General features: G+C 44.0%; 1 protein-coding gene and 2 long non-coding RNA genes across 3 annotated transcripts; 1 reads left to right on the top strand and 2 right to left on the bottom strand.

Moving 5' to 3' along the window:
• Positions 1-930: 930 nt before the first annotated feature.
• Positions 931-1,489, bottom strand: LOC139534619 (uncharacterized). Its single transcript, XR_011666975.1, has 3 exons — positions 1,366-1,489; positions 1,112-1,178; positions 931-1,017 (listed from the first exon to the last, which is right to left on the bottom strand). It is a non-coding gene; the product is annotated as an uncharacterized lncRNA (long non-coding RNA).
• Positions 1,490-9,714: 8,225 nt separating this feature from the next.
• LOC139534614 (cystatin-B-like) lies at positions 9,715-11,979 on the bottom strand. The gene is made up of 3 exons (XM_071333883.1): positions 11,260-11,979; positions 11,029-11,130; positions 9,715-10,185 (listed from the first exon to the last, which is right to left on the bottom strand). The coding sequence occupies exons 1-3, from the start codon at positions 11,326-11,328 to the stop codon at positions 10,057-10,059; spliced, it is 300 nt and encodes a 99-aa protein (XP_071189984.1). The 5' UTR covers positions 11,329-11,979; the 3' UTR covers positions 9,715-10,056.
• A 24-nt stretch (positions 11,980-12,003) lies between these two features.
• On the top strand, positions 12,004-20,410 carry LOC139534613 (uncharacterized). The gene is made up of 4 exons (XR_011666974.1): positions 12,004-12,083; positions 19,395-19,512; positions 19,694-19,900; positions 20,318-20,410. It is a non-coding gene; the product is annotated as an uncharacterized lncRNA (long non-coding RNA).
• The last annotated feature ends 708 nt before the right edge of the window (positions 20,411-21,118 follow it).

The raw sequence follows: 21,118 nt of genomic DNA, 5'->3' as shown, positions 1-21,118 counted from the left end.
TCCCATAGGGTGGACCTTGAGCCTTCTTGGATGGGCACTTCAAATGTAAATCTATGGCAGCACCCAAAGGGCTTGAATTAATGCCAAAATAACATGCAGAACAGGCCCACATATTTTTTATATACAGTACCAGTCAAAAGTTTGGACACACCTACTCATTCCAGGGGTTTTCTTAATTTTTTACTATTTTCTATGTTGTAGAATAATAGTGAAGACATCAAAACTATGAAATAACACATATGGAATCATGTAGTAACCAAAAAAGTGAGAAGGATGGGTGGGATATAAAGGACTGGGATGTTGTATTGATATCAATGTCTCTTCTCTGGAATTCTTATCTTCACATTGTCAAAACCTCATCATCCCTCAATAAGTTCAAGTGAAGACGGGGGGTCACCTTGGTGTACTTACATTAGTGGTGTGGTTTTCATTTCAGCCCTTTTGGTCTTCCACCGTTTTTACCACTGTTTTGTTTTTCACTTATTTTCTTTGGTGCGAATAAATAGAACCTAAAAAACCTAAAACATATGATCTCATATTTGAAAACGTACAAATAACGTATATATAAAAATAAAAAAACACATGGAAGTCTCGTTCATAGACGCCATAATGTTGGCCAGAATCCCAAGGGACGTTCCAATGCCCTAAAAATCAAAGCACATACTAAATCAAAGCACATACTAAACACATATTAAACCTTTATAAAGTAGTTATAAGACCAACGGAGGAAAATATGAGCAGTTCACAGATTTGTTGTGTTATTTTGGCGCCACCTATCAGATTGAAAGGAAGAGCGTAATAGCCAACCAGAGAGTTCCAGATCAGCTCGGCAGCCTCCAGCCACAGTCCTGAGACAGAACACAGTTCAGAGATGGGGAGAAAGGATACATACGTATATAACATCAGAATGTGATGTCTTTCTCTCCTTATCTAGGTTTTGTGGTACCTGTTCACGCACTTCCAATCTAACCACCTGTATAAGGGTCCTATCACTATCAGAGTGATATACCCATCAACCTGCAGAATAAAACACACGTCAATACAGACCCTTGTAGGAAAAACGACTACTACATACCAATCGGTAAGAACAATTTAGATTTTGAAAGCCTACCTGTTGTATCTGCTGTTCCTCTAGTGTTGATGAGACTGCTCAGTTTGTACTGTCTTCTGGAGTTGACCTGAGACAATAAGCCATGACAAATGGTACAGAGCACCATTCAAAATGGTAAGGAGATTTATCTTGATATTATGGTAAATGAAAAACAGCTAACCAGTATTGCAATACACAGCCTGGAGACACAGAATGATGAGGTGCTAAACTCTTATATCACAGTCAGTAAAAAACAAACAAATAACAAATCAGACCCTGGCCTGTCCTATGACCAGCTGGGGGCGATGGGGGTTCTGAGTGGTGTCTTTGGAGGAGCTTGGTGATCTTCATCTGTTCAGTACAGGAACCAACCCACCAGGAAGACCACAGCAGCCGCACACTGGGGATCACTGGACAAGATGGACACCTTCAGCAGAGCCTAACATATCAAAATCAACCAAAAGTTTAAAACAGTTCAAAGTATAAAAATAAAAAAATGCTTTGGCTTGCATCTTGTATCAGTAAGACATTTATAGTCAAAAGACTCAGATACTATTATTATATATTTTTTTATTGTTGTAGTTTGTATCCCAAATGTCACCCTATTCCCTTTATAGTGCATTACTTTTTACCATGACCCATAGTCTACCATTCACACATTTCAACAACACATGCCCAGCGGTGGAAAAAGTACCCAATTGTCATACTTGAGTAAAAGTAAAGATACTGTACCTTAATAACTTCTTAGGGCTAGGCAACTTTTTTCTCCACTTCCTGTCTGAATGACGTGCCCAAAGTAAACTGCCTGTAGCTCAGGCCCTGAAGCCAGGATATCCATATAATTCGTACCATTGGAAAGAAAACACTTTAAAGTTTGTAGAAATCTTACAATAATGTAGGAGACTATAACACAATTGATATGGTCGGAGAAAATCCAAAGAAAAGCCAACCAGAATTTGTTTTTTTTGAGAGACCATCCTCTTAGAAATTCTTCATATTTTCAAGCATAGTGGTGGCTGCATCATGTTATGGGTATACTTGTAGTTGTTAAGGACTGGTGAGTTTTTCAGGATAAAAAAGAAACGGAATGGAGCTAAGCACCGGCAAAATCCTAGAGGAAAACCTGTTTCAGTCTGCTTTCCACCAGACGCTGAGAGATTAATTCACCTTTCAGCAGGACAATAACCTAAAACACTGGTGTTGCTTACCAAGAAGACAGCGATTGTTCCTGAGTGGCCGAGTTACAGTTTTGACTTAAAATCTACTTGAAAATCTATGGTAAGACCTGAAAATGATTGTCTAGCAATGATCAACAATCAATTTGACAGAGCTTGAAGAATTTTTTAAAGAATAATGGACTCCAGGTGTGGAAAGCTCTTAGAGACTTACCCAGAAAGACACAATCCCCTCATAAACTGGTCTATGGGTGCTATCATGGACTGGAGTCCGTTCTGCCACGCCCATTGTCTGAAGTCGGCGCAACCTGCCCCGGGATGTCTTCCTGGGGGCTCAGAAGTTGCTCCGGACCTTTTCGCCATTCCTGGAGGTGTTCCGGGAGGTGTTCAGCAAGTCCCGGGCCACTTCCCTTCCGCCGCACCACCCCTATGACTGTGGGATTGACCTTCTCCCTAGCACCACTCCGCCCCGGGGACTGTCGGGGCCAGAGACCAAGGCTATGGAGACCTACATTGGGGACTCCCTAGCTGCAGGATTTATCCGTCCCTCTTCCTCTCCAGCTGGCGCAGAGTTCGTCTGTGCATTGACTACCGGGGACTCATTGACATTACTGTGAAGAACCGTTATCCGCTACCAATAATTTCCTCAGCCTTCGAGGCACTCCTGTTTTCTCCAAGCTTGATCTAAGAAACACCTACCACCTGGTGCGGATACGAGGGGAGGGCGAGTGGAAGACCGCCTTCAACGCGGCCAGTGGCCACTACGAATATTTGGTCATGCCCTTTGGCCTCAACAACGCCCCTGCTGTGTTCCAGGCTCTGGGGAAGGATGTTCTCCGCGATATGTTGAACAGGTTCATCTTCGTCTACATTGACAACATCCTCATCTTCTCCTGCAGAAGGTTCTCCAGCACCTTCTGGAGAACCAGTTGTTTGTTAAGGCGGAAAAGTGCGAGTTCCATCGCTCCACCATTCCCTTTCCCATTCCCATCTACCATTCCCATTGCTCCACCATTCCCAGCAGAGATGGGCTACATCATGTCCAGATGGATCCCGAGAAGGTGAGAGCGGTGGATTGGTCCCAGCCTATGTCCAGGGTGCCGCTGCAATGCTTCCTGGGGTTCGCCAACTTTTATCGCCACTTTATCCAGGGTTACAGCACCCTGGCCTCCCCCGTCTGCACACAACTCTACCAAGGTTCCGTTCACGTGGTACTCTGCCGCTGACTGGGCATTCCGGGACCTTAAACACCGCTTCACCACTGCTCCTATCCTGGTTCATCCTGACCCTTCCAGTCAGTTCGTGGTGGAGGCCGATTCTTCGGATGTCGGAGTGGGAGCTGTACTGTCCCAACGTTCTGCCCTGGACCGTAAGCTGCATCCCTGCGCCGCCTTCTCCCACCACCTCAACGCCACGGAGAGGAACTACGATGTGGGGAATCGGGAGTTTCTCGCAGTGAAGATGACGTTGGAGGAATGGAGGCACTGTCTAGAAGTGGCGGAACATCCATTCATTGTGTGGACCGACCACAAAAACCTGGAGTATCTCTGCACTGCCAAGCTCCTCAACTCCAGGCAAGCGAGATTGGCCCTATTGTTTACCCGGATCAACCTTTCCCTCTCCTACCGGCCGGGGTCCAAGAACGTCAAGCCGGATGCCCTGTCTCGCCGCTATAACCCCACGGTTACCACCCCAGAGCCCAAGACCATCCTTTCCACCTCGTGCCTGGCGATGGCACTCAGCTGGGGTATAGGGAAACAGGTGCGGGAGGCGCAGTGGTCCCAGCCGAACCCTGGAGGGGGGGCCCAGGTAACCGGATGTTTGTGCCTGATGCTGTCCGCACCGCGGTCCTGGAGTGGGCCCATTCCTCCAGGCTTGCCTGTCACCCGGGCTCCCGTCTGACCCTGGTCTTCGTGCGACAACGCTTTTGGTGGCCTACTATGGTTCCGGATGTTGCCGCGTTTGTCGCCGCCTGCACGGTCTGCGTACAGAACAAGACTCCTCGGCAAGCTCTGGCTGGTCTTCTCCAACCACTGCCTGTCCCTCACCGTCCCTGGTCCCATATATCCTTGGATTTCGTCACGGGTTTCCCCCCGTCTGAGGGCAACACTGCCATCCTGACTGTGGTCGACCGGTTTTCCAAAGCCGCCCAATTCATTCCTCTCCCCAAACTACCCTCAGGCAAAGAGACGGCCCAGCTTATGGTGCAGCACGTCTTCCGGTTCCACGGACTCCCGGTGGACATGGTCTCCGACCTGGGTCCGTAGTTCTCGTCCCGGTTCTGGAAGGCGTTCTGCTAGCTCATTGGGTCGTCGGCCAGCCTGTCTTCCGTATCCAACCCCAGTCCAACAGCCAGTCGGAGCGAGCCAACCAGGACATAGAGACGACACTACTCTGCCTCCGCCAACCCTACCACCTGGAGTCACCTGGAGTCAGTACGGGTTGAGTACACCCGCAACACCCTTCATTGCTCTTCCACGAGTCTCTTGCTCTTCGAGTGTTCCTTGGGATATCAGCCTCCGATCTTCCCTGAGCAAGAGGAGGAAGTCAGCAATCCCTCTGCCCAGATGTTCATCCGCTGCTGTCGCCGTACCTGGAAGAGAGCCCGGGCTGCTCTGTTGAAGACCATTTCCAGGTATAGGCGACAAGCGGATCACCACCGGACCCCTGCTCCACTCTATCGGCTCAGGCAGAGGGTATGGTTATCCTGTAAACTTTCCCTCCATTTCATCGTTCCGTTCCCCATCTCTAGAGTCATTAGCCCCACTGCTGATTGTCTTTTGTTACTCCGTACCCTCCGTACCCTCCGTATTCACCCTACTTTCCATGTGTCTAGGATTAAGCCCGTGTCTCACAGCCCTTTGTCTTCTGTTTCCAGGCCCACCCCTCCTCCCCGTGTCATCGATGGCCATCTGGCGTACACGGTGAGCCGCCTCCTGAGTGTTCGACCACGGGGCAGGGGTTTCCAGTACCTGGTTGACTGGGAGGGTTATAGCCTGGAGGAGAGGTGCTGGATACCCGCTAGAGACATCCTGGACCCAGCCCTTATTGCGACTTCCACCGCCAGCACCCCGGCCAACCAGGTATGCGCCCAGGTAGGAGGCCAGGTGGTGCCCCTAGAGGGGGGAATACTGTCACACCCTGATCTGTTTCACCTGTCTTTGTGATTGTCTCCACCCCCTCCAGATGTCGCCCATCTTCCCCATTATCCCCTGTGTATTTATACCTGTGTTCTCTGTTTGTCTGTTGCCAGTTAGTCTTGTTTGTCAAGTCAACCAGCATTTTTGTCTCAGCTCCTGCTTTTCCCAGTCTCTCTTTTTCTCACCCTCCTGGTTTTGACCCTTGCCTGTCTTGACTCGGAGCCCGTCTGCCTGACCACTCTGCCTACCCTTGACCTTGAGCCTGCCTGCCGACCTGTACCTTTTCCCCACCTCTGGATCATTGACCTTTGCCTACCCTGACCCTGACCCTGAGCCTGCCTGCCGTCCAGTACCGTTGCCCCACCTCTGGTTTACTGACCCCTGCCTGCCTTGACCTGTCTATTGTCTGCACCTGTTGGATTATTAAACCATTGTTAATTGTTAAAGAGACACACACCGGCATACGCACGCACACGCTAACTTACTCACTCTACACACACGTACATTGTAATGTAATATTGTGGTATTATAATTTGAATCAATTGGACGTGTACCTGTAGATGTATTTCAAGGCCATACCTTCAAACTCAGTGCCTCTTTGCTTGACATCATGGGAAAATCTAAATAAATCAGCCAAGACCTGAGAACAAATATTGTAGACCTCCACAAGTCTGGTTCATCCATGGGAGCAATTCCAAATGCCTGATGGTATTCATCTGTACATTCATCTGTACAAACAATAGTACGCAAGTATAAACACCATGGGACCATGCAGCCATCATTCCGCTCAGCAAGGAGACGCGTTCTGTCTTCTAGAGATGAACGTACTTTGGTACGAAAAGTGCAAATCAATCCCAGAACAACAGCAAAGGACCTTGTGAAGATGCTGGAGGAAACAGGTACAAAAGTATCTATATCCACAGTAAAACGAGTCCTCTATTGACATAACATGAAAGGCTGCTCAGCAAGGAAGAAGCCACTGCTCCAAAACCGCCATAAAAAAGCCAGACTACGGTTTGCAACTGCACATGGGGACAAAGATCGTACTTTTTGGAGAAATGTCCTCTGGTCTGAGGAAACAAAAATAGAACTGTTTGGCCATAATGACCATCGTTATGTTTGGAGGAAAAAGGGGGAGGCTTGCAAGCCGAAGAACACCATCCCAACCGTGAAGCATGGGGTTGGCAGCATCATGTTGTGGGGGTGCTTAGCTGCAGGAGCACTTCCCAAAAAATATGGCATCATGTGGAAGGAAAATGATGTGGATATATTGAAGCAACATCTCAAGACATCAGTCAGGAAGCTAAAGCTTGGTCGCAAATGGGTCTTCAAAATGGACAATGACCCCAAGCATACTTCCAAAGTTGTGGCAAAATGGACAACAAAGTCAAGATATTGGAGTGGCCATCACAAAGCCCTGACCTCAATCCTACAGAAAATTTGTGGCCGGAACTGAAAAATCGTGTGCGAGCAAGGAGGCCTACAAACCTGACTCAGTTAAACCAGCTCTGTCAGGAGGAATGGGCCAAAATTCACCCAACTTATTGTGGGAAGCTTGTGGAAGGCTACCCGAAACGTTTGACCCAAGTTAAACAATTTAAAGGCAATACTACCAAATACTAATTGAGTGTATGTAAACTTCTGACCAACTGGGAATGTGATGAAAGAAATAAAAGCTGAAATAAATATTTTTCTGACATTTCACATTCTTAAAATAAAGTGGTGATCCTAACTGACCTATGACTGGGAATTTTTACTAGGCTTGAATGTCAGTAATTGTGAAAAACTGAGTGAAAAACTGACAGGAAAATAGTTAAACTCACGCACTAATCAAGAGTCATCCCTACTGCCTCTGATCAGCAGACTTATGAAACACAAATGCTTCGTTTGTAAATTATGTCTGAGTGTTGTAGTGAGCCCCTGGCTATCCGTATTTTTTTTTTTTTGTGTGTGTGCCATCTGGTTTGCTTAATATAAGGAATTTTAAATGATTCATACTGTTTCTTTTGAACTGAAGTATATTTTAGCAATTACATTTACTTTTGACACTTCCGTATATTTAAAACAAAATACTTTTAGACTTTTACTCAAGTAGTATTTTACTGGGTGACTTTCACTTTTACTTGAGTCATTTTCTATCAATAAATCTTTACTTTTACTCAAATATGACCATTAGGTACTTTTTCAACCACTGCATAAAGCTAGGTCCATAAAGAAATAGTTTGTCGAGATTGGTGTGAAAGAACTTGACTGGCCTGCACAGAACTCTCACCTCAACCCCATCGAACACCTTTGGAATGAATTGGAACGCCGACTGCGAGACAGGCCTAATCGCCCAACATCAGTGCCTGACCTCACTAATGCTCTTGTGGCTGAATGGAAGCAAGTCCCTGCAGCAATGTTCCAACATTTAGTGGAAAGAAGAGTGGAGTCTGTTATAGCAGCAAAGGGGAGACAAACTCCATATTAAATGCCCATGACTTTAGAATGAGATGTTCGACAAGTTTGTTAATTTCTCTACCATAAGCTGCCTCCAATGTCATTTTAGAGAATTTGTCAGTACGACCAACCAGCCTCACAACTGCAGACGACGTGTATGGCGTTGTGTGGGCGAGCGGTTTGCTGATGTCAACGTTGTGAAGAGAGTTCCCCATGGTGGCTGTGGGGTTATGGTATGTGCAGGCATAAGCTATGGACAACGAACACAATTGCATTTTATGGATGGTAATTTGAATGCACAGAAATACCGTGACGAGATCCTGAGGCCAGTTGTGGTGCCAGTCATCCGCTGCTATCACCTCATATTTCAGTATGATAATGAGTGACCCTATGTCGCAAGGATCTGTTCACAATTCCTGGATACTGAAAATGTCCCAGTTCTTCGATGGCCTACATTCTCACCAGACATCTCACCCATTGAGCCTCTTTTGGGATATTCTGGATCGACGTGTATGACAGTGTGTTCCAATTCCAATATCCAGCAACTTCACACAGCCATTGAAGATGAGTGGGACAACATTTCACAGGCCAAAATCAACAGCCTGATCAACTCTATTATGCGAAGGCAATGTGTTGCGCTGCATGAGGCAAATGGTGGTCACATCGGATACTGACTGGTTTTCTGATTTTTAAGGTATATGTGACCAACACATGCATATCTGTATTCCCAGTCATGTGAAATCCATAGATTAGGGCCTAATGATTTATTTAAATTGACTGATTTCCTTATATGAACTTCAAAAATCTTTGACATTTCAATTTTTGTTCAATATACCAGCGAACCTGGACTGGTAAAACACTGATCCCACTAGAGGAGAGGATAGGCAGATGAGCATTATGCCCAGGGGCACAACTTTCACTGGGGACAGGGGGGGACATGCACCCACATTCTGAAATTGCATTTTTGTCCCCCAGTTTTATCATTGGAACGTGATACAAAACGAGGCAATGGTGTGCTTTAGGACCATGTGGACGACTCTGAGCAGTCGGGCAGGCTGTTTGGAGTTTCTATCCTACTGGATAATACACTTCTAAAACCAAAGTTGCAACCACTGATTATACCTGAAGCACTTCAACACTGTCTTACCTCATCCTGATATACCCCAACCAGTTGTAGAGTATTCCTTCCTCATCCTGATATACCCAACCAGTTGTAGAGTATTCCTTCCTCATCCTGATATACCCAACCAGTTGTAGAGTATTCCTTCCTCATCCTGATATACCCAACCAGTTGTAGAGTATTCCTTTGTGTTGAACGGGTTCTTTCCCCAACACTCATTCCAGGTTATCTGAACATTTACAGTATAGCTGTGATCTGACCCTCATAACACAGACTGTTCTCAGCCAATCACACACAACTATTATTTGACTGATTAGATAGCTACTGTTCCGGTACTAATGGCGCGTAAAAGACAACTGGGAACTTGGAAATCTCTGACATCCGACTTCAGCGTGTTGAAGACAACTGGGGGAAAAACTAGCTCAGACGGGGAATTCCAAGTCGGAAACTCAGGAATCATCCTAGAGCTCCGACCTGAAGATCACTAACGTCACGATTTTACCTAGTTTTTTAAAATCCCCCCCCCCAGACTTCTCCCAGAAGTGTGTACTGTAGATAGATCCCTTCTAACCCTTCTCCCAGAAGTATGTAGGACCAGGGAACTACAGCTACCTGTCATCTGGTACTGACTCTAACCAAGAGGTTACACTCCAGTAAACAGGCTGGTGTTACCTGTCACCTGAGGACGATGGGTTGATCTAGGTTTGAAATTGTGTTCAAAGACCATTGATAATGGACAAGGAATTCATCTTTGTTACAAAGTATTATGATTTATTAACCATGTGGCAAAATAGTATATTGTCTTTAATTGAGTAGGCAAATATACATTCATGTTTGGAGCTCATTCATTATTTCAATTTCCCTTCATAAATGAAGGTTTCCCATCAGCTACATACTATAAAATCATTTTAAGAAACACTGAAAATTGATATTAAAAGGCTACCTGGGCTGTAGAACGACCACAGATCTATTATGTGTAGGGAAAGGAGGCTGTGGTGTATTGGGTAGGGTAGGCACCGGGGTTCGGCTCCTACTGCGGCTGAGTCACAGGGGTCATTAGAAGTACTTGATGGGGTCAAAGGTCAGGGTTAATCAGAAGTACTCGATGGGGTCGCTGTGGGCTTTGGACTCCTGCAGGCTGGTCAGCTCCAGTTTGCTTCCGGCGTGTGGCAGCATTTTATACACGCGCAGGTGGACATGGTCTTCACCACCAACATGAACCTGTAAGACACAGAGACGAGGTCAGAGTGAGCCAGTTGGACACAGTGGTAAGAACAGAGAACAGGCCAAATGAAATTGGTCACACACATTTGTAACAGTATAGTTAGCAGATGGTTAGCAGATGTTATTGCGAGTGTAGCGAAACGCTTCTAGTTCCGACAGGTAGTTGTGGAATTGTTAGATATTGCTGCACTAACACACACAAATCTATGTAAAGGTATAAGAATATATACATATATGGATGAGTGTTAGGGTTAGAGGTCTCTAACAACTGACAAGTTACATCCATCCATGTTTCATGGAACATGTGAAATGGAATCCAGTATCAATGTACTGAAATACAGTCGGTGTCCACTGGACTCTTGGCTTACAGTGTAACAATGTAGGCTACTGAAAGTGTACTATCAAATAAACTCCATAAACCACCCTCTTTAGTTACACATTACAGTGCCCTTATTACTGGGTAATTATTCCTGTAATTAAAGTGTAACATGTTTTGTAATGACCCATTACTACACTATTTACCCTGTACTAGGGTTACTTAACCTTTATTTAACTAGGCAAGTCAGTTGAAAACGAATTCTTATTAACAATGACGGTCTACCCCGGCCAAACCCGGAAGACGCTGGGCCAATTGTGCGCCGCCCTATGGGACTCCCAATCACGGCCAGGTGTGATACAGCCTGGATAGGGCTAAGAAGTGTGTACTGTAGGGCTGTACCTTAGGGCTAAGGTTAGGAAGAATGACTATTTACAATACTTGTTACACTGTAATTACATACCACAGTAATAAGGGGACAGTAATGTAAAGTGTTACGTAGCAAGAAATATTCAAGCTGATACCTTGATGAAGAAGTTGGTCCCTGCCACCACCTGAGTCTTGTAAATTTTCGCTGTGAAAACGTCAAACTTCCTCCCCGTTTTCTGCTCTGCATGCGGCTTCATCTGTGATGAAAAAACATGGTTATCTTTTAGTAACTACAATTGTAATAGGCTACATTTGGTGGCGAATGGCGATAATCAAGTTCATTACTCGATCTACACAGACACTGACAGTCCCCTTTCCTCTCTCACCTCATCACAAATCTTCTGCACCTCTTCAGTGGCATCCTTTGGCCCAGTTGTTCCTCCACACAATGGCATCTTTACTGTCAGACTGACCAACCGACCGTCACTGAAACTATCGCACTTTATAACAAATACCACATTCGCCCACTTTAACACCAAAGACAAAACAACGAGTCACATGTTTCACCGGATTTGAAATCTGAAGCATCCGGTTGAAATGTCCACTCCCCACCAAATAGAGAGGCTATTCGGACCATTGATGTATACTGAGAACGTGCTCAAATTGATTATTGGAGAGAGATTCTATGTTACTAGCCTCATGTCATGTATATGTATAGCCATCTCGAGCGAACTGCGATATAAAGTGTTTTTTCTCAAAGTTGCCGGGATGTCACGTGCGCATATCAGTACACTCGTAACAACTTAAGCATTACGAAACGTTTATTCGATCAAATACACCTCACTTAACAAATAAGACATACATTTTTTTGTTGACCAAATTCGACACTCATTGACATCCATACAAAAACTCCTTGCTTGGCGGGCGAAATAACTGCCAAGCGAATGCTTCATAATTATACATCCGGTGAAATCTGTCTCATTGTTCTATCTGTACGTATACCAACACAGTCTACCATTAACTATGTACTATATGAACAAATAAGCAATGTTTTTAGGTACTAATAGCGCAAACTCATGGCGCATCAAACTCAATAACAGAGACCTGATGCCACGCCCCTTCATAATCTCTTTAAACTCGACGCGCCCTGAGTTTGTGCTATTAGTACAAATAAACAACTGCTTATTTGGATGCAGATATCTATTTTACGGTGAGAACGCGAGGTAAATTATCGGACAAGAAAATACAAATAATCTAGTATTTTCTGTATTTTGGTCGGCATAATTCTAAACTCTTAATTTATTTCAATCAGTTACGGATATTGGTTCATCTTGCAGATAGGGAGTGATATGTATTCGCTTGGCCAACAGTATCAAATATGTTCTACAAGATGTTCTCATCTATCTGTGACAGTATCTTGTATGCTAACGTTAGCAACCCTAGTGAACATTGGGCCTAGATAGCTGTTTGCCGTTAATTATGTGAAAGGTTTTCAATAATACCAATTATTGGAAGCACATGGAAATACATTTATTTCATGACTTAAAGGAGTCACCAAAGACCTGGACAAAAAAGGTCTAAGGCTAAACAAACAACTAAATAGGTACATAACACTTAGCATGTCTTGAGGCCTTAGACCTTTTTCATCCAGGCCTTGGGTGAATTATGCTGCCTCTGCTGTCCCTCTAGCCCTAAAACAGGTTCTCTACCGCCACCCTCAGAAGTTTCACATTTTTGTTTTAACCCTAATGTAATGATGTGCGCCTAGTTGGGAAGCAAGTTCAGTGAGTGAGTGTTTCAATAAATAACCGCAAAACAAGAGCACACGGCCTTAACACTTGAACATAAACAATAACACCTGGCGAAGGAACCAAAGGGAGTGACATATATATATAGGGAAGGTAATCAGAGAGGTGATGGAATCCAGGTGAGTCTGATGATGTGCAGGTACGCATAATGATGGTGACAGGTGTGCGAGCCTGGTGACCTAGAGGCCAGAGGGGGAGCACACGTGACACTTAAACAGCCACAACTGATTTAATTTGTCAAAGGCTTGATAATTAGTAGAAAGAGGAGGAAGGGAAGCGCTACTAAGGTACACAATAGTAAATTTGGTAGACAGAAGGTGCTCTTTGGTAAAAGGGGTAAATTGGTCATCAAAAAGAAAGGAGGACCAAGGCACTCTTCATATAATTAAAATGCCTTTATTAGTATGGCATGTTCAATAGAAACAAAGTTTTAAAAAATCTGACGCGTTTCGGCTTTTTTAAAACTTTGTTTCTATTGAACATGCCATACTAATAAAGACATTTTAATTAATTATATGAAGAGTGCCTTGGTCCTCCTTTCTTTTTGATGTCTTGATAATTAGTTGACTAATTGAACAATGTGTGTCAGTTAAGGGTTAAAAATAAAGTGAACCGTCTGGAGGAGGAGATGTTTGGGAAACCCTGCCCTAGGGAGATGCCAAGAGCGAAATCTCACTTGGGGTATTTCTCAAGGCTAGGATCGTTACACTACTCCATCAGTTCAGAAAACACAACCTGTGCTTCTTTATCACATCCCTCACACCTTAACAGGACATGCTTTTGACCCTCAAACACTATCCTTCTTCTGCTCATCAAATCAAAGTTTATTTGTCACGTTTGCCGAATACAACAGGTGTTGACCTTACAGTGAAATGCTTACTTACAGGCTCTAACCAATAGTGCAAAAAAGGTATTAGGTGAACAATAGGTAAGTAAAGAAATAAAACAACAGTAAAAAGACAGTGAAAAAAACAGTAGCGAGGCTATAAAAGTAGCGAGGCTACATACAGACACCGGTTAGTCAGGCTGATTGAGGTAGTATGTTCATGTAGATATGGTTTAAAGTGACTATGCATATATGATAAACAGAGAGTAGCAGCAGCGTAAAAGAGGGGTTGGGGGGGTGGGGGGCACATAATGCAAATAGTCCGGGTAGCCATTTGATTACCTGTTCAGGAGTCTTATGGCTTGGGGGTAAAAACTGTTGAGAAGCCTTTTTGTCCTAGATTGGCAGTCCGGTACCGCTTGCCATGCGGTAGTAGAGAGAACAGTCTATGACTGGGGTGGCTGGGGTCTTTGACAATTTTTAGGGCCTTCCTCTGACAGCGCCTGGTGTAGAGGTCCTGGATGGCAGGCAGCTTAGCCCCAGTGATGTACTGAGCCGTACACACTACCCTCTGTAGTGTCTTGCGACCTGAGGCCAAGTAATTGCCGTACCAGGCAGTGATGTAACCAGTCAGGATGCTCTCGATGTTGCAGCTGTAGAACCTTTTGAGGATCTCAGGACCCATGCCAAATCTTTTTAGTTTCCTGAGGGGGAATAGGCTTTGTCGTGCCTTCTTCACGACTGTCTTGGTGTGTTTGGACCATTCTAGTTTGTTGGTGATGTGGACACCAAGGAACTTGAAGCTCTCAACCTGCTCCACTACTGCCCCGTTGATGAGAATGGGGGCGTGCTCGGCCCTCCTTTTCCTGTAGTCCACAACCATCTCCTTAGTCACGTTGAGGGATAGGTTGTTATTCTGGCACCACCCGGCCAGGTCTCTGACCTCCTCCCTATAGGCTGTCTCGTCGTTGTCGGTGATCAGGCCTACCACTGTTGTGTCATCTGCAAACTTAATGATGGTGTTGGAGTCGTGCCTGGCCATGCAGTCGTGGGTGAACAGGGAGTACAGGAGGGGACTGAGCATGCACCCCTGGGGAGCTCCAGTGTTGAGGATCAGCGTGGCAGATGTGTTGCTACCTACCCTTACCACCTGGGGGCGGCCCGTCAGGAAGTCCAGGATCCAGTTGCAGAGGGAGGTGTTTAGTCCCAGGATCATTAGCTTAGTGATGAGCTTTGAGGGCACCTTAGTGTTGAACGCTGAGCTGTAGTCAATGAATAGCATTCTCACATAATTGTTCCTTTTGTCCAGGTTGGAAAGGGCAGTGTGGAGTGCAATAGAGATTGCATCATCTGTTGATCTGTTTGGGCAGTATGCAAATTGTAGTGGGTCTAGGGTTTCTGGTATAATGGTGTTGATGTGAGCCATTACCAGCCTTTCAAACCACTTCATGGCTACGGACGTGAGTGCTACAGGTCTGTAGTCATTTAGGCAGGTTGCCTTTGTGTTCTTGGGCACAGGGACTCTGGTGGTCTGCTTGAAACATGTAGGTATTACAGACTCAATCAGGGACATGTTGAAAATGTCAGTGAAGACACCTGCCAGTTGGTAAGCACATGCCCAGAGCACACGTCCTAGTAATCCGTCTGGCTCCGCAGCCTTGTGTATGTTGACCTGTTTAAAGGTCTTTCTCACGTCGTCTATGGAGAGCGTGATCACACAGTCGTCCGGAACAGCTGATGCTCTCATGCGTGCCTCAGTGTTGCTTGCCTCCCAAGTGAGCATAGAAGGGATTTAGCTCGTCTGGTAGGCTCGTGCCACTGGGCAGCTCGCGGCTGTGCTTCCCTTTGTAGTCTGAAATAGTTTGCAAGCCCTGCCACATAAGACGAGCGTTGGAGCCAGTGTAGTATGATTCAATCTTAGCCCTGCATTGACGCTTTGCCTGTTTGATGGTTCGTCACAGGGCATAGCAGGATTTCTTGTAAGCTTCTGGGTTAGAGTCCCGCACCTTGAAAGCGACAGCTGTACCCTGCAGCTCAGTGCAAATGTTGCCTGTAATCCATGCCTTCTGGTTGGGGTATGTACGTACAGTCACTGTGGGGACGACGTCCTCAATGCACTTATTGATAAAGCCAGTGACCGATGTGGTGTACTCCTCAATGCCATCGGAAGAATCCAGGAACATGTTCAGTCTGTGATAGTAAAACAGTCCTGTAGTTTAGCATCTGCTTCATCTGACCACTTTTTTATAGACCGAGTCACTGGTGCTTCCTGCTTTAATTTTAGCATGTAAGCAGTAATCAGGAGGACAGAGTTGTGGTCGGATTTACCAAATGGAGGGCGAGGGAGAGCTTTGTACACGTCTCTGTGTGTGGAATACAGGTGATCTATAATGTTTTTCCCTCAGGTTGCACATTTAACATGTTGGTGGAACTGATTTAAGTTTCCCTGCATTAAAGTCTCCAGCCACTAGGAGCGCTGCCTCTCGGTGAGAGTAGAACATGGTAGGAGGGGGTATTTACCTGATGTAGGGTTGAAGCCAGGTCGCTTGACCCTAACCCTAATCACACTACACACAACAACCCAGAGAGAGTAAGGGCCTCATCAAGGCTAAAGTTGCACCTACTTGTCAGGCAGCATGACAACCTTGTTAGGACATTTCTAACTAGTACTGAATGCAGTTGTAATATACTGACCAATTTTAGCTAGCTCACTGACTTTGATTTCAATTTGGTATTAAATACAAAGTAGTGCTATAAGACTTTCAAATCCTCAGACTGATTGACTGTAACCTAAGCCTCTGTCTTGAAGGCATGAACTCTTAGGTTGCATGTTTTAAAAATGTTATATTACTTCCAAAATAAGAGGAACCACAGCTAATGTACATTTAAACCACATAGTTATGCACATGTAGTCTAACGACATATACAGTGGCTTGCAAAAGTATTCACCCCCTTGGCATTTTTCCTATTTTGTTGCCTTACAACCTGGAATTAAAATAGATTTTTTTAGGGGGTTTGTATCATTTGATCTCTGATTAATGCCCTCCTTGTCTGGTACGTGAGTTTTGGTGGGTGGCCCTCTCTTGGCAGGTTTGTTGTGATGCCATATTCGTTCTATTTTTTAATAATGGTGCTTTGTGGGATGTTCAAAGTTTCAGATATTTTTTTATAACCCAACCCTGATCTGTACTTCTCCACAACTTTGTCCCTGACCTGTTTGGCACACTCCTTGATCTTCATGGTGCCACTTGCTTAGTGGTCATGCAGACTCTGGGGCCTTTCAGAACAGGTTTATATATACTGAGATGATGTGACAGATCATGTGACACTTAGATTGCACACAGGTGGACTGTATTTAACTAATTATGTGACTTCTGAAGGTAATTGGTTGCACCAGATCTTATTTAGGGGCCTCATAGCAAAGGGGGTGAACACATATGCAGCATCACTTTTCCATGTAACATTGTTAATTTTTTTTTGAAACAAGTTACTTTTTTCTTTTCACTTCACCAATTTGGACTATTTTGTATATGTCCATTACATGAAATCCAAATAAAAATCAATTTAAATTACAGGTTGTTATGCAACAAAATAGGAAAAATGCTAAGGGGGATGAATACCTTTGCAAGGCACTGTACAGTACCAGTCAAAAGTTTGGACACACCTACTCATTTCAGGTTTTTTCTTTATTTTTACTATATTTTGGGTTATTGAACCAGCAACCCACTTCTATAATCTCTAGGCCATTGGTTCCCAAACTTTTTATAGTCCCGTACCCTTTCAAACATTCAACCTCCAGCTGCATACCCCCTCTAGCACCAGGGTCAGCGCACTCTCAAATGTTGTTTTTTGCCATCATTGTAAGCCTGCCACACAGACACTATACATTTATTAAACATAAGAATGAGTGTGAGTTTTTGTCACAAACCGGCTCGTGGGAAGTGACAAAGAGCCCTTATAGGACCAGGGCACAAATAATTATATAATAATAATCAATAATTTTGCTCTTTATTTAACCATCTTACATATAAAACCTTATTTGTTCATTGAAAATGGTGAATAACTCACCACGTTATTGAGAAGGGTGTGCTTGAAAGGATGCATGTAACTGTAACTGTATTGGAGAGAGTCTCAGTCTTAAATTATTTTCCACACACACTGTGTTTAGTTTTCATGCTAGTGAGGGCCGAGAATCCACTTTCACATAGGTACATGGTTGCAAAGGGCATCAGTGTCTTAACAGCGCAATTTGCCAAGGCAGGATACTCTGAGCGCAGCCCAATCCAGAAATCTGACAGTGGCTTCTGATTAAATTCAATTTTCACAGAACCGCTTGTTGCAATTTTGATGAGGCTCTCTTGTTCAGATATCGGTAAGTGGACTGGAGGCAGGACATGAAAGGGATAACGAATCCAGTTGTTTGTGTCATCCTTTTCGGGAAAGTACCTGCGTAATTGCGCACCTAACTCACTCAGGTGCTTCGCTATATCACATTTGATATTGTCCGTAAGCTTGAGTTAATTTGCACACAAAAAATCATACAATGATGGAAAGACCTGTGTGTTGTCCTTGTTAATGTAGACAAATAAGAGCTCCAACGGTTGATTGGATGTTAATTATTTGACTAGGCTACCTGTATTTGACATTGTGTTGTTATTTCGCTGAACACTAGATGGTTTCATTTTCTTTTTGGCAGTGAAACGAGGCTATTCAGGCGAGAGAAAAAAACTCACTCAAATGTATAGCCCTGTTGGAAAATATAAATGGACTGTTTGAAAATGTGAAGGAAAAAAATAAATATATAATTATTATTTTTGAAAAAGAAAAAAAAGTAAATCACATTTTTATTGGCGTAACCCCGACGGCATTGTGCGTACCCCAGTTTGAGAATACCTGCTCTATGCTACCTGCCACACCTTGGTGGTTTGATTTGATATATCATTTTGTGATATCATCTTGCAGTCTGACTCTCTATGTAGTGTTGAGAAGTGCTTCTACGATAGTGTCTTCCTGGAGAAAGACGATGACGTCAAACATGTCCATACATGTAATTATTCTTACAGTTTCAATAGCTTTAATGTCACCCAGTTTAGAACTTGTTTCTTTCATTCCCCTCACCTGGTTGTCTAGGGCTTCATTGAAAGGAAAAACCAGCAGACACTAGGCCCTTCATGGAATGAGTTTGACACCCCTAATGTAGACTAACCTACCCACAGAGCCTACCTGCACTATAGGCCTATCTGCTAACTGTTGGCTAGAGCGGCCGTGCCAAGACCAGAGGAGGCACATTTGCTCTTTAATGCAACAGTTTGTGACAAAACTATTGGTAGAGTTGAAAATGCGATGGAAACACATTGAACATTAGATTTTTATTCGGTACATGAAAACTTAAGCAACGTCATCACACACTGATTTTTTATCTGTAACAAGTCAGTTTGGTGGAAACAACCCACTGGTGGGAAAATACACATATTTTCTTTATGCAGATTTTCGAATATTCACATGAAAATCTGTCAACAATTGGATGGAAACCTAGCTACTGCTAAACGATATGAGTGGTGTAGGTAAGTGATGAAGTGAAAACCTATAGGAAGATAGCTCTCTACGAGGTGGGATGAGCATGAAATGACAGCAGGCTGTTCAACACTGAGCCATGCTGACTGACAGATGGCGTGGATTGGTACATGGCAATTCAGTCCCACATCATGTGTTATCACTTATTTGGCTAAATGATTATCCATAGTTGCCTCTTTTGATCCAGCCACAGCAGTCTGTAAATTAACTGTTACCTTGGAAGCAACATTAAGATGTTAAAACTTTTACACTCCAATTGAACTCTGCCTGTGACATTTTCTCACATCTTATTTTCCTGTCTCTCTCAATCCAGCTGTTCTCAGGAGACATTTCAGTGTGTGTAGAACACATTTGACCAGGTGGAGTCAGGCTTCTACTTCATTGCCCTGGACCACTACACCAACGAGGCAGAGGACACCAAGTTTGGACCAGTGAGTCACCAACTAATTTTATGCCTTACACAACTCAGCACATATAGTATGTATTGCTCCACCTTCCTTAAACTCCAGTTCCATACTTATGTTTACCTTTTTACCGATGTCTATGGATTGTACAAGGATTTTAAGTTGGGACTGTAACTCCATACTAAATCTAATTCCATCTCCTGTATAGTTCTGCCCTCTCTATAGATTATGCTGATGCCCCACCGTAAGAACCTGGAGCTCTTCACTGGCTCTGTGGGAGGTGACGTGGCCACAAATCAGTGCCTGGGACACCTTACAGCGCTACCACTGTCTGGACAACAGCCAAAGGGTGGTCAAGACATCTACTGCAACTTCATCTTTAGTGTGTCAGCTCTGCTGCACCTGAGAGATAAAGGTATGGCACCACACTCCCAACAGTCATGTATGCTTAAACATAATTTATTGTTTGTGTGTTTCTTAAAGTGGCAATCAGCAGTTGAAACAATAACAAAGCGGTGTCCCTGCCCGTTTCAGTAAAAAGCTGAGGGATGGGGCTGAAGAAAAGTAGCCACTCTCAAATTCATAGAGCTGTGGATGCATGGACTGACCATCACGCCTCTTTCTAAAAGCCCATTGGAGGAGACAACCCAAGGTTCCTCGCCTCAGACCTTCTCCAAGGGTTTTTGAGAAGGATGCGAGTAGAGAGGAAGTGAGGAGTTGAGCAGAGATGAATTGGGACAGAGTTCATGTCATTGTTTTAGGTGGAAACAGATGTTGAATGATACATTTATTCTGTTTGAACTTATATCTTCTACTTGTGCTCTTTCCACAGATGGCTCTGGCTTGCTGATGACATCTGATCTGATCTGACTCCTTGCAATTTGACTCCTGTATTACTGACTGTATTAAATAAAACTTCCAATGCCAAATTGAAATATTTTTTGATTCTGTTATTGATAGACAATGGTACTTCCCAATCAGACAATTACAAAAAAAAAGAAATAATGAATCTGTTTTCCTCAGTGCAATGTTTAGTGAATGCATGGTGTTGTTTTGTCCTCAGTCCTCCTTTGAATGCTGTGTGTAGTGATTCAGTTCTAAACAACCGTCATCGAGTCCATCAAATCAAATGTACATTGTCAAATAAAATAAAACCAATTTGTTTATTTGTCACATACACATAGTTAGCAAATGTTAATGCGAGTGTAGCGAAATTGTCACGTTCTGACCTTAGTTCCTTTGTTATGTCTTTATTTTAGTTTGGTCAGGGTGTGAGTTGGGGTGGGCGTTCTATGTTGTTTTTCTATGTTTTGTTCTGTTGTTAGATTTCTATGTGTTGGGCCTAGTATGGTTCTCAGAGGCAGGTGTCAGTCGTTGTCTCTGATTGGGAGCCATATTTAGGTAGCCTGTTTGTCATTGTGTGTTGTGGGTGATTATTTTCTGTTCTGTGTTTTGCTTCACCGTACAGGACTGTTCGTTTTATTGTTTTTGTTCAGTATTCTTATTAAAACAATATGGACACTTGCTGCGCATTGGTCCTCCTCTTCTTCCACCCACGACGAGCGTGACAGAAATGCTTGTGCTTCTAGTTCCGACCATGCAATAATATCTAACAAGTAATCGAACAATTTCA

This window comes from Salvelinus alpinus, chromosome 11, assembly GCF_045679555.1.
Source record: "Salvelinus alpinus chromosome 11, SLU_Salpinus.1, whole genome shotgun sequence".
Lineage (NCBI taxonomy): Eukaryota > Metazoa > Chordata > Actinopteri > Salmoniformes > Salmonidae > Salvelinus > Salvelinus alpinus.
This window is presented reverse-complemented; position numbering and strand designations above follow the sequence as displayed.

Coding starts and splice junctions, on each gene's coding strand:
- LOC139534614 (XM_071333883.1), bottom strand. CDS start 11,328: ATGCCATTGTGTGGAGGAACAACTGGGCCAAAGGATGCCACTGAAGAG. Junction 11,131..11,259: donor TGCAGAAGATTTGTGATGAG/GTGAGAGAGGAA, acceptor TTTTCATCACAG/ATGAAGCCGCATGCAGAGCA. Junction 10,186..11,028: donor GGACCAACTTCTTCATCAAG/GTATCAGCTTGA, acceptor TGTGTCTTACAG/GTTCATGTTGGTGGTGAAGA.